Below are 13,132 nucleotides of genomic sequence, written 5' to 3'. Positions count from 1 at the left end.
GTCATTGTAAATAAGAATTTGTTCTTAACTGACTTGCCTAGTTAAATAAAGGTTCGATAAATAAATTAAAAACTTGACACAACTGTCAAGCATCGCTGTGGAACACTTGAAACTCTTTGTACAGTCCATGCCCCGATGAATTGAGGCTGTTCTGAGACTCAACATTACGAAGGTGTTCCTCATTTTTTTGTGCACTCAATGTATATTTTCTACACATTGAGAATGTTGAAATGAATATCAGAGAATTCTTCAGAATACTTGATTTATTTAAACAGCTGCAGATGGAGAACGTGAAAAATACAATATTTATATCAGTATAGCAGAATAGACCAAGTTACAACCCATTAATATCTATATCAGTAGAATAGACCTAGTTACAACCCATTAATATCTATATCAGTAGAATAGACCTAGTTACAACCCATTAATATCTATATCAGTAGAATAGACCTAGTTACAACCCATTAATATCTATATCAGTAGAATAGACCTAGTTACAACCCATTAATACATTCATTGAATAATATGAACCACTCTTTCACAGGATGATTGAAATCTTCAACAGATTTATAAAATATAAAATATTAAATAGGTTACTGAATAGCTAAATGTCAAATATTTTTTCAGTTATAGAAAAATAAACAATTAGTACATCCTAGACCTAGTACATTACATTGAACCTCCTCTATACCAATCTCAGATAGGGTATTAACCTGGTACATTACATTGAACCTCCTCTATACCAATCTCAGATAGGGTATTAACCTGGTACATTACATTGAACCTCCTCTATACCAATCTCAGATAGGGTATTAACCTGGTACATTACATTGAACCTAATCCATACCAATCTCAGATAGGGTATTAACCTGGTACATTACATTGAACCTCCTCTATACCAATCTCAGATAGGGTATTAACCTGGTACATTACATTGAACCTCCTCTATACCAATCTCAGATAGGGTATTAACCTGGTACATTACATTGAACCTCCTCCATACCAATCTCAGATAGGGTATTAACCTGGTACATTACATTGAACCTCCTCTATACCAATCTCAGATAGGGTATTAACCTAGTACATTACATTGAACCTCCTCCATACCAATCTTAGATAGGGTATTGACATGCCTGACAAGGTCTGCGTTACTAAGGGCAACCTATTCCCTTTATAGTGCACCACCAAGGGTTAGGGTGTTAGGGGGTGATGGTGGTTTATGACATCATCGTCGTCTTGGCAGCAGTCGATCTGCTCTCAATCTTGGTCACATGACTCTGGACCCAGGCTTCAGAAGGGTCAACACAAAATGTCTTCCCTTTCTTTGTGGTGAAACTGCAACAGATACACAACACATTGTCTCTCAGAACATCCAGTCTATAATATGAATGCTCCATCTTCTCTTGTACAGTGTAGCCTGGATGTAGCCTGGGTCCAGATGTGTTTGTGCTATCATACCAACTCCTTGTCAATCCTGGTCATGTTTGGCTTGAAAAGGAGTTGACGTGATAGCACAAACATATCTGGGACCAGACTAGCCTAGATGTTTCCAGTTTACAGTAGACTATGTTACTTACATCAGTGCTTTGCGAGAGCAGCTACTGGAAGTTGGTCTGAGAGAAACCACTTGTTGAAGAGGGATCCTCGCGCTGAATTTCATACAGCAGTCAGTTGCCGTGTCCAACGAAATGACACCTGTAAACAAAGGATCATAAACCACAGTTAACATAAAGATCTCCTGGTGTATCTCCAACAGCGTATTACACAGCATGTCTACTACACACACATACACACACACACACACACACACACACACACACACACACACACACACACACACACACACAAACACACACACACACACACACACACACACACACACACACACACACACACACACACACACACACACACACACACACACACACACACACACACACACACACACACACACACACACACACACACACACACACACCTGCAGAAGTCGTATGGAGGGAGCAGAGCATTCCCAGGAGGAGTAGAGCAGTCATGGTCTTCATGGTTCAGAGATGGTTGAGATGCTGAAGATTGTATTGTCTGAGATGGTCTCTGAATTTCTGGTCTCTGATGCTCTGGTCTCTGATGTTCTGTTCTCTGATGATCTGATCTCTGATGCTCTGGTCTCTGATGCTCTGGTCTCTGATGCTCCGGTCTCTGATGCTCTGGTCTCTGATGTCCTGGTCTCTGATGTTCTGGTCTGGTTCTGTGTCAGAAGTCTAGCTGATGCTCTGGTTCTATGTCTGAGGTCTGATCTGACCTGTCTTTTATACAGAGAGCTGGTCCATCAGACCCATTGACAATTGATGGAGGAAACTCCCCTCTCTACCCTCATTTACTCTGAATATCTTTCTAAGAACCAACATTCTGCCCTTCGGCTTCCTCTTCTTCAGGTCTCTGTAACTCTGTTTCCTCCAGGATGTTCAGCAGTGCTGCTATTTTCTGAAATACGCAGAATACATTTACTGGAGAATTGCATATCAAAGGAAGGCTATTAAAGTGGACTATATACTATGATACATTACATCAAATACAATAACAATTCAGATTGAATTGTCTACATCATAAGCAAATAGTTTATAAGTGATACTTCAATTCAACTTTGTATCTTTCAACATTTAAATGCAGATATTAGGATGTGTCCATATTGATAAAAACCTGTATTGCTGTACTCACTCAGTAGTCTTTCTAAGATCCTGCCTACCCTGATCTCTTCTCATCATCTTCCTTTTGCTGTGCTTTAATGCCTCAGTGTTTACAGCCAAATCCTTCAAACATATTACTGCTTATTAAATCCATACACAGACAGTGGGTATTATTTCCAATTCATTCAGATATTAAAAGTCATTTTTATTTAGAAGAATTATAAATAATGTAGGCTACAATATTGGTACCTGTAGGCTGCGCACATTCTGCAAACAAGCAATTTGCTCATCTTCTCCACGATGGTCCTCAAGACAGGTGGCCCCAAGGCAGGTGGCCCCAAGACAGATGAGGAGAAGAACTGTGTGCAAACCATGCCCCAAAATATTCGAATGAGCCCCCGCCTCAACACTATGAAGTAGCTGGCGCTGGATGTGGACTAGCCCATTGGGCTGATGTGGGCTTTATGTGGGCTTGGTGTGGACTAGCCCATTGGGCTGATGGGGGCTTTATGTGGGCTTGGTGTGGACTAACCCATTGGGCTGATGTGGGCTTTATGTGAGCTTGGTGTGGATTAGCCGTTGGGCTGGTGTGGGCTTTATGTGAGCTTGGTGTGGACTAGCCTGTTGGGCTGATGTGGGCTTTATGTCGTCTTGGTGTGGACTTGCCCGTGCCCACATGGGGCCAATGGGGTCATGTTTGCTGGGTGGTAACTGTAGTTTGTATCAATTAATTTATTCATAAATTCATGAATTTGTTAATATATTTATTAATTCATTCATTCACTTCTCTGAACAGACATACCTCGGTATTTTAATGAATATGTTTGATATTTGCTTGCCTGTGCAGTTACTGTCAGTCCCTCCCTGTTTCTACCAGTAACTCTGTGCAGTACTGTGAACTCTGGCTTCAAGTTATTACAAACATTTTGAGAATGACAATGGAGAGAAAACTGCTGCCAATATTTGTTCTTAGAAAACCTGCAGTCATTTACATCATACGAGGTTCTCATGACAGAATGGGGAAGTGAGAGTTATTTTAAAAAGAGACGTCTCTCATTGCGTGAATCTTTCTGAACTGAAACAGGATACTTGGTCCAGTGCATGTGTCAACAAAATATGCATCTTCAATTGAACCTTATTTATGTCACACCCTGATCTGTTTCACCTGTCTTTGTGATTGTCTCCACCCCCCTCCAGGTGTCGCCCATCTTCCCCATTATCCCCTGTGTATTTATACCTGTGTTCTCTGTTTGTCTATTGCCAGTTCGTCTTGTTTGTCAAGCCAACCAGCGTTTTTGTGTCAGCTCAGCTCTTCCCCAGTCTCTCTTCTCTCGTCCTCCTGGTTTTTAACCCCCACCTGTCCTGACCCTGTACCCGCCCAGTCAGACCACTCTGCCTGACCCTGAGCCTGCCTGCCGTCCTGTACCTTTGGCCCTTTTGCTGCTGTAAACATTGTTACTTCGACACGGTCTGCATCTGGGTCTTACCTTGATCCCTGATAATTTAATGATATAGATAGAAAGCCATGGGTCAGTCAGTATGATTGTATAACCAGATGGGTCAGTCAGCATGATTGTATAACCAGATGGGTCAGTCAGTATGATTGTATAACCAGATGGGTCAGTCAGTATGATTGTACAGACAGATGGGTCAGTCAGTATGATTGTATAGAGAGATGGGTCAGTCAGTATGATTGTATAACTAGATGGGTCAGTCAGTATGATTGTATAACCAGATGGGTCAGTCAGTATGATTGTATGATAGATGAGTCAGTCAGTATGATTGTATAACCAGATGGGTCAGTCAGTATGATTGTATAACCAGATGGGTCAGTCAGTATGATTGTATAGAGAGATGGGTCAGTCAGTATGATTGTATAACCAGATGGGTCAGTCAGTATGATTGTATAGAGAGATGGGTCAGTCAGTATGATTGTATAACCAGATGGGTCAGTCAGTATGATTGTATAACCAGATGGGTCAGTCAGTATGATTGTATAGACAGATGGGTCAGTCAGTATGATTGTATAACCAGATGGGTCAGTCAGTATGATTGTATAACCAGATGGGTCAGTCAGTATGATTGTATAACCAGATGGGTCAGTCAGTATGATTGTATAACCAGATGGGTCAGTCAGTATGATTGTATAACCAGATGGGTCAGTCAGTATGATTGTATAGACAGATGGGTCAGACAGTATGATTGTATAACCAGACGGGTCAGTCAGTATGAAAGTATAACCAGATGGGTCAGTCAGTATGATTGTATAACCAGACGGGTCAGTCAGTATGATTGTATAACCAGACGGGTCAGTCAGTATGATTGTATAGACAGATGGGTCAGTCAGTATGATTGTATAACCAGACGGGTCAGTCAGTATGAAAGTATAACCAGATGGGTCAGTCAGTATGATTGTATAACCAGATGGGTCAGTCAGTATGATTGTATAACCAGACGGGTCAGTCAGTATGATTGTATAATAGATGGGTCAGTCAGTATGATTGTATAACCAGACGGGTCAGTCAGCATGATTGTATAATAGATGGGTCAGTCAGTATGATTGTATAACCAGACGGGTCAGTCAGTATGATTGTATAACTAGATGGGTCAGTCAGTATGATTGTATAACCAGATGGGTCAGTCAGTATGATTGTATAACCAGACGGGTCAGTCAGTATGAAAGTATAGGAGGTGTACAGGGAGTCTTCTGTCATTTTGAATACAGAACATAATGGAATCATTTTTCTAGAATTTCTTGAAAATCAATTATACAGTTAAATTCTGTTTCTGCTGAGTGTGAAGATGTTGTGAGTGTGGGGAGAGATACAGAGTATACAGTAGTCTAGTGAAGTAGGTGTGAGTGTGCGGAGAGTTACAGAGTATACAGTAGTCTAGTGAAGTAGGTGTGAGTGTGGGGAAAGTTACAGAGAATACTGTAGTCTAGTGAAGTTGGTGTGAGTATGGGGAGAGTTAGAGAATATTTAGTCTAGTGAAGTTGGTGTGAGTGTGGGGAGAGTTACAGAGAATACTGTAGTCTAGTGAAGTAGGTGTGAGTGTGGGGACAGTTACAGAGAATACTGTAGTCTAGTGAAGTAGGTGTGAGTGTGGGGAGAGTTACAGAGAATACTGTAGTCTAGTGAAGTAGGTGTGAGTGTGGGGAGAGATGCAGAGTATACAGTAGTCTAGTGAAGTAGGTGTGAGTGTGGGGAGAGTTACAGAGAGTACTGTAGTCTTGTCCAGTCCAAAACTGCCTGCAGCGTGTGTTAACTTGTGGCCCAGCGTCATCCGAGTTTGGCTGGTGTAGTCCGTCATTGTAGATAAGAAAATCATTTTTACTGTCTTGCCTAGTTAAATAAAGGTTCAATTTACTTTGTTTACAAACATTGGAGTAAAATAAGCGTATATTCTGGGTTCTGATGGGGTATGATAGTTGAACGTAGCTCATGCAGGGGCGGAAATCCCGGGGGGGACGGGGGGGACACGACCCCCCCATCCTGGGAAAAATATGATTTGTCCCCCCCAATATATCACTGAAACATAACTATGTAATTTAAATAATATTAATAATACGCAATGAAAGCAATTGTGCTGATTATAGACACTTAACCCCTGTGCGGCCTCGGACATCCAGCGAAAAATCATATCGCCATTAGCATAACAAAATTTAATAATAAAAAAATAAAAAAAATATTCAAATTATATCGTTTTATAGATACACCTCTCCTGAATCGAACCACGTTGTCCGATTTCAAAAAGGCTTTACAGCAAAAGCAAAACATTAGATTATGTTAGAGGAGTATATCGTAAAAGTAGCCACATAGCCATTTTCCGACCAACCACATGCATCACAAATAACCAAAAAACAGCTAAATGCAGCACTAACCTTTGACAATCTTCATCAGATGACACACCTAGGACATTATGTTACACAATACATGCATTCTTTTGTTCGATAAAGTTCATATTTATATATAAAAACAGCATTTTACATCGGTGCGTAACGTTGACTAACTATTTTCCCTCAAATGCATCTGATGAAACAGAGCTACAATTTACTAAATTACTATTCGAAAACATTTTTAAAATGTAATATTGTCATTCTAAGATTTATAGATGAATATCTCTTGAAAGCACCTGTAATGCCAGATTTAAAATTAACTTTACTGGGTAATCATACTTTGCGATGAAAGGGGATGCGATACTCTGAAAAATAGGCTAACGTTACAGGTCAGCGCCATCTTGGAACAATCGCATATCACATCTAGTCTTGTATACTATTGTCAATAATCCCTTACCTTTGGTTGTCTTCATCAGAAAGCACTTCCAGAAATCCCAGGTCCACAACAAATGTATTTTCGTTCAAAAAAAATACTCCTTTATGTTCCAAGAGCTTGTTCTTGTCTGAAGGCTGCTCCAAAACCTCCGTCGGCCACGGGACAGCCATTTCGATAAAATGCATTTTTTTCCCATTTAGGTTCGTCCAAACATGTCAAACGTTGTATAACATAAATCTTCAGGGCGTTTTTCAACAAGAGAGCCAATAAGATTCGAGGGGGACGATTGCATTGTGTTTCAAAACGTTTCGAAAGGGGAGGGTAACCAGGGGCGTCGGCGTCATAATGGTGATGGCCCTCTCCGTGTGACCACGTTCCACTGCGTCTCATTCATTCAGTTTTCACAGTAGGAGTCTCAAACCACTTTGTAAAGACTGGGGACATCTAGTGGAAGCAATAGGAAGTGCTCAATGAACCATAGCTCACGGTGTGATTAATAGGCAACGTGATGAAGTTGAGTTCGCAATTCAGAATTCCACTTCCTGTTTCGATCTGTCTCGGGGTTTTGACTGCCATATGAGTTCAGTTATACTCACAGACACCATTCAAACAGTTTTAGAAACTTTAGGGTGTTTTCTATCCACAAGTATTAATTATATGCATATCCTAGCTTCTGAGTTTGAGTAGGAGGCCATTTAAAATGGCCACAAATATTTTTCAAAAATCGCTTTAGCGCCCCCTATCCTAGGGGAACGCCAAGAGGTTAATAGCTCGTTTTTAAGTTTCAAAAGATTGCGACCCCCCCCACCCTTTGCCTCACAATGGTTTGATCCACTGCCAGTTCCTTAGCTTGCGAGGTAACGTAGAGACTCAATGAGCGTAACTGGCGTGAGGTTCATCCAGTCAATCGCGCACACACACTAGCTGAATATGCAGAGCTAGCACGCAAATATTAACTATTAAGCTAGCTAGTACCTATTCCATTTATGTGGCGTCGTCAAAGATGGAATCTTTGCTATCGTCAATTTATTCCAAGATCAGCATGCATGTAAGTTAGTGCTTCAAAGTCCCTGTGATAAGGTTAGTGATAAACTGAACAGAACTACACTCTCTTCTACCATTGTTTTAAATATATTTAATGGTCTCGTTGCAAAAGCTAAATTGTCACAAGGGAACTTTTATTTATATATTTTATTTCACCTTTATTTAACCCGGGTAGCAAAGATTATAGCAAACACCACTGAATTGATGCTCGCTAGCTTTGCAAATTCAGCTATTGTTAGAAGCCAGCCAATATGAAACAAACGATTAAAATTACAAAAGGTTGCAGCATATGTTGTGTAAATGGTGAACTCATACAGCTGTCAACTCTTGTCACTGCAATCCGTTTCACATTTGCTAGCTACCTTTTAGATCAAAGCCCATATAGAATGATAGAAGATAAGATGATAGAAGCCCATCTCCTACTGTAAATAACCTACAATAACCTGTGTAGCCAACCAGGTAGAAAAATGGCAGAAAAAAAGACGGACATCAGAGTATTTTTCAGTACACCAAAACGCAAAGTAAGAACCCTAGTAGCCTAATATCTCAAAGACTAGTTGATAAAATGTTCATAAGAAAGAAATGAAATTCTAATGGAAATGTTTCACAATGATGTCATTAGGCAGACCAGGCAACAGATGGCACACAGACAGCAGAGTTGGAGACAGATATGCAGGGACAGACTGGCAGAGACAGGGAGTCTCAGGTAAGTTTGTTGAGTCTTTGTTTGGCAACATTATGAAAGGTTCTCAATTTTTTTTACTTGTAAAATAGGAACATAATTGGAAATTGGAAAATGCCATGGATACCCCCACTCTCAACTTAAACTGGTGACTGAACTAAGATTTGTTAAAGGCAATGGTATTGCTGTTGTGATTAGTTGTGTAGTTTTGGGTACCGGTAGTTAGGAGTACGGCAAACACCTTATTTCTTTGGTTCCTCAATATACATTTACCATATTAAACGTAGGCTATGTGTTACAGCACTACTTTTGGTGTCCCCCTCAGGAATTGCTCTTGAGAAAATGTAATGTAATTGTCCCCTCCAAAGTTGATATCAGATTTTCGCCCCTGAGCTCATGAAGCATTTACAGTTGAAGTCGGAAGTTTACATACACTTAGGTTGGAGTCATTAAAACTCGTTTATCAACCACTCCACAAATGTATTGTTAACAAACTATAGTTTTGGCAAGTCGGTTAGGACATCTACTTTGTGCATAACACAAATAATTTTTCCAACAATTGTTTACAGACAGATTATTTCACATATAATTCACTGTATCACAATTCTAGTGGGTCAGAAGTGTACATACACTAAGTTGACTGTGCCTTTTAAAAGCTTAGAAAATTCCAGAAAATTATGTCATGGCTTTAGAAGCTTCTGATAGGCTAATTGACATCATTTGAGTCAGTTGGAGGTGTACCTGTGGATGTAATTCAAGGCCTACCTTCAAACTCAGTGCCTCTTTGCTTGACATCATGGAAAAATCAAAAGAAAACAGCCAAGATCTCAAAAAAAAATGGTAGACCTCCACAAGTCTGGTTCATCCTTGGTCTGGTTCATCCTTGGGAGCAATTTCCAAACGCCTGAAGGTACCACGTTCATCTGTACAAACAATAGTACGCAAGTATAAACACCATGGGACCACGCAGCCGTCATACCACTGAAGAAGGAGACGCGTTCTGTCTCCTAGAGATGAACGTACTTTGGTGCGAAAAGTGCAAATCAATCCCAGATCAACAGCAAAGGACCTTGTGAAGATGCTGAAGGAAACAGGTACAAAGGTATCTATATCCACAGTAAAACGAGTCCTATATCGACATAATCTGAAAGGCCGCTCAGCAAGGAAGAAGCCACTGCTCCAGAACCACCATAAAAAAGACAGACTACGGTTTGCAACTGCACATGGGGACAAAGATCATACTTTTTAGAGAAATGTCCTCTGGTCTGATGAAACAAAAATATAACTTTTTGGCCATAATGACCATCGTTATGTTTGGAGGAAAAAGGTGGAGGATTGCAAGCCGAAGAATGCCATCCCAATCGTGAAGCACGGGGGTGGCAGCGTCATGTTGTGGGGATGCTTTACTGCAGGAGGGACTGGTGCACTTCACAAAATAGATGGCATCATGAGGCAGGAAAATTAAGTGGATATATTGAAGCAACATCTCAAGACATCAGTCAGGAAGTTTAATCTTGGTCGCAAATGGGTCTTCCAAATGGACAATGACCCCAAGCATATTTCCAAAGTTAAGGGCAACAAAGTCAAGGTATTGGAGTGGCCATCACAAAGCTCTGACCTCAATCCTATAGAAAATGTGTTTGCAGAACTGAAAAAGCGTGTGTGAGAAAGGAGGCCTACCAACCTGACTCAGTTACACCAGCTCTGTCAGGAGGAATGGGCCAAAATTCACCCATTTTACTGTGGGAAGCTTGTGGAAGGCTACCCAAAACGTTGACCCAAGTTGAACAATTTGAAGGTAATGCTATCAAATACTAATTGAGTGTATGTAAACTTCTGACCCACTGAGAATGTGATGAAAGAAATAAAAGCTGAAATCAATAATTCTCTACGAATTCTGACTTTTCACATTCCTAAAATAAAAGTGGTGATCCTAACTGACGTAAGACATGGAATTTTACTAGGATTAAATGTCAGGAATTGTGAAAAACTGAGTTTAAATGTATTTGGCTAAGGTGTATGTAAACTTCCGACTTCGCCTGTATAAGATATATTCCTCAAGAATCAATGGGTATAAGTAATTTATAAGTCCAAAAATGAAATTCACAATGGCAGATTACCCCTTTAATGCTGAGTGCCAAGCAAAGAGGCTTTGGGTCCCATTTTTGGCCTTTTGTTATGACTCGACCTGGGAACGAACCACACCACAATAATCTGAGATTAATTGATAAAAAAATATTCTGTGTTTTAATTTCACTATGATGTAAAGGTTAACAGTATGCTACAGGTTTTAAATCAATATGCACATATCCTAAAATCTACATTTAAAAGTTGAAAGATACATAGTTGACTTCAAGTATTACTTACAAACTAGTTGGTTATGATGTAGAGAATTTAATTTAATCTTAATTCTTCTTGTATTTGATGTAATGCATCATAGTATATAGTCCACTTTAATAGCCTTCCTTTGATATGCAATTCTCCAGTAAATGTATTCTGCGTATTTCAGAAAATAGCAGCACTGCTGAACATCCTGGAGGAAACAGAGTTACAGAGAACTGAAGAAGAGGAACCTGAAGGGCAGAATGTTGGTTCTTAGAAAGATATTCAGAGTGAATGAGGGTATGTAGGGGAGTTTCCCCCATCAATTGTCAATGGGTCTGATGGACCAGCTCTCTGTATAAAAGACAGGTCAGATCAGACCTCAGACATAGAACCAGAGCATCAGCTAGACTTCTGACACAGAACCAGACTAGAGCATCAGAGACTAGAGCATCAGAGACTAGAGCATCAGAGACTAGAGCATCAGAGACCAGAGCATCAGAGACCAGAGCATCAGAGACCAGGACATCAGAGACCAGAGCATCAGAGACCATCTCAGACAATACAATCTTCAGCATCTCAACCATCTCTGAACCATGAAGACCCTGACTGCTCTACTCCTCCTGGGACTGCTCTGCTCCCTCCATAAGACGTCTGCACAGGGTACGTGTGTGTTTGTGTACAGTGTGTGTGTACAGTGTGTGTGTACAGTATGCATATGAGTGTATAGGAAGAAGCACCACATGAGATGCCTGTGTTGACCAGTGAGTGTGACCGTTCTTTGTTTCCAGGTGTCATGGGGATTTCAGCAATGAGTGCCATAGACTGCTGTGTGAAGTTCCACACGAAGAGGATCCCTCTTGGTGCAGTGATTTCAGTTTCCAGAACCCCTAGTAGCTGCCCTCGCCAAGCACTGGTGTAAGTTAACCACCATACACACACACACACACACACACACACACACACACACACACACACACACACACACACACACACACACACACACACACACTTAGATTTCTACGGGACATAACATGTTCTACATCCTTGGTGGGCGGGTCCAAATGTGTTGCTAGGGCTGCATGGTTACAACCTCTGTGTTGCTAAGCTTGCATGGTTACAACCTCTGTGTTGCTAAGCTTGCATGGTTACAACCTCTGTGTTGCTAAGCTTGCATGGTTACAACCATTGTGTTGCTAGGGCTGCATGGTTACAACCTCTGTGTTGCTAGGGCTGCATGGTTACAACCATTGTGTTGCTAGGGCTGCATGGTTACAACCTCATAGAGGTTCTATATTAATATATATATAGAGAGAGAGAGATTAACCATAATACATTTGAAATATTCTCGATAGAATGTTGTAATCGTTTGACAGTCCTAATAATGACATTGTGATTCTGAATGTAATTGAATGGTCCGATACTTGTCTTCCTCCATACTCAACCAGTAGGACTGTAGGTACATGCACAATTCACACAGAATAATGTTGGAACATCCATACAGTAGTCTTCCACATGTGAGTTTGGTGTGTGCTTTGTTTAGATACCCCTAAATATATATGTGTTGTTTATTGTTTGCAGGTTTACAACAAAGAAAAAGATTCGATATTGTGTCGACCCATCTCAGGCCTGGGTCCAGAGTCATGTGACCAAGATTGAGAGCAGATCGATGACGTCATCAACCACCATCGCCACAAACTAACTGCCATAGCTGTCAGATCTGTCAAGAAAATAAAATATTATATTTTTGTTGTAAATACAGTAATATTATTTAATTCTTATTTATTTACCATACTGTGAAGTTACCTTGTATTTTGAAATGATTTGTTTTGTCAACAAATTTTTTTTTTTACTTCAGCAATAAAGATAAATAATGTCAAAATTTTATTAATGAAGTTAATTGTATTCTTATTGTGGTATTCATGCTTTGATTACTAAAGCTTCACATTTAGTGAGGGAGAGTTCTTTCCAACTCCTTGAGACATGCTGCTAGTTACATGGACAGATATCAACTATCTCCTTAAACTAGCAACCAGCAGATTCAGCATATTGGTTGTTTCTTCTTTCAGGAAACAGTTCATGTGTTACAACTCATGGAACTACAGAGACCTCTGTTTCCAAGACAA

General features: G+C 40.3%; 2 protein-coding genes across 2 annotated transcripts; one reads left to right on the top strand and one right to left on the bottom strand.

Moving 5' to 3' along the window:
* Nucleotides 1–245: 245 nt before the first annotated feature.
* LOC123725249 (C-C motif chemokine 13-like) lies at nucleotides 246–2,330 on the bottom strand. Its single transcript, XM_045690386.1, has 3 exons — nucleotides 1,979–2,330; nucleotides 1,578–1,695; nucleotides 246–1,335 (listed from the first exon to the last, which is right to left on the bottom strand). Exons 1-3 carry the CDS (start codon nucleotides 2,040–2,042, stop codon nucleotides 1,218–1,220), a joined length of 300 nt encoding a protein of 99 aa, XP_045546342.1. The 5' UTR covers nucleotides 2,043–2,330; the 3' UTR covers nucleotides 246–1,217.
* Nucleotides 2,331–11,408: 9,078 nt separating this feature from the next.
* On the top strand, nucleotides 11,409–12,788 carry LOC106587932 (C-C motif chemokine 13-like). The gene is made up of 3 exons (XM_014176593.2): nucleotides 11,409–11,669; nucleotides 11,798–11,924; nucleotides 12,588–12,788. Exons 1-3 carry the CDS (start codon nucleotides 11,603–11,605, stop codon nucleotides 12,706–12,708), a joined length of 315 nt encoding a protein of 104 aa, XP_014032068.1. The 5' UTR covers nucleotides 11,409–11,602; the 3' UTR covers nucleotides 12,709–12,788.
* The last annotated feature ends 344 nt before the right edge of the window (nucleotides 12,789–13,132 follow it).

The sequence above is a fragment of the Salmo salar genome, chromosome ssa11 (assembly GCF_905237065.1).
Source record: "Salmo salar chromosome ssa11, Ssal_v3.1, whole genome shotgun sequence".
Lineage (NCBI taxonomy): Eukaryota > Metazoa > Chordata > Actinopteri > Salmoniformes > Salmonidae > Salmo > Salmo salar.
The sequence above is the reverse complement of the archived record's forward strand: the minus strand, read 5'-3'. Positions and strand labels throughout refer to the sequence as shown.

What these genes read in the sequence shown, in the direction of transcription:
- LOC123725249 (XM_045690386.1), bottom strand. Translation starts at nt 2,042, where the DNA reads ATGAAGACCATGACTGCTCTACTCCTCCTGGGAATGCTCTGCTCCCTC. An exon ending in CCTCCATACGACTTCTGCAG is followed by an intron (nt 1,696 to 1,978) that starts GTGTGTGTGTGT and finishes CTTTGTTTACAG; the next exon opens with GTGTCATTTCGTTGGACACG. An exon ending in TGCTCTCGCAAAGCACTGAT is followed by an intron (nt 1,336 to 1,577) that starts GTAAGTAACATA and finishes TATCTGTTGCAG; the next exon opens with TTTCACCACAAAGAAAGGGA.
- LOC106587932 (XM_014176593.2), top strand. Translation starts at nt 11,603, where the DNA reads ATGAAGACCCTGACTGCTCTACTCCTCCTGGGACTGCTCTGCTCCCTC. An exon ending in CCATAAGACGTCTGCACAGG is followed by an intron (nt 11,670 to 11,797) that starts GTACGTGTGTGT and finishes CTTTGTTTCCAG; the next exon opens with GTGTCATGGGGATTTCAGCA. An exon ending in TGCCCTCGCCAAGCACTGGT is followed by an intron (nt 11,925 to 12,587) that starts GTAAGTTAACCA and finishes TATTGTTTGCAG; the next exon opens with GTTTACAACAAAGAAAAAGA.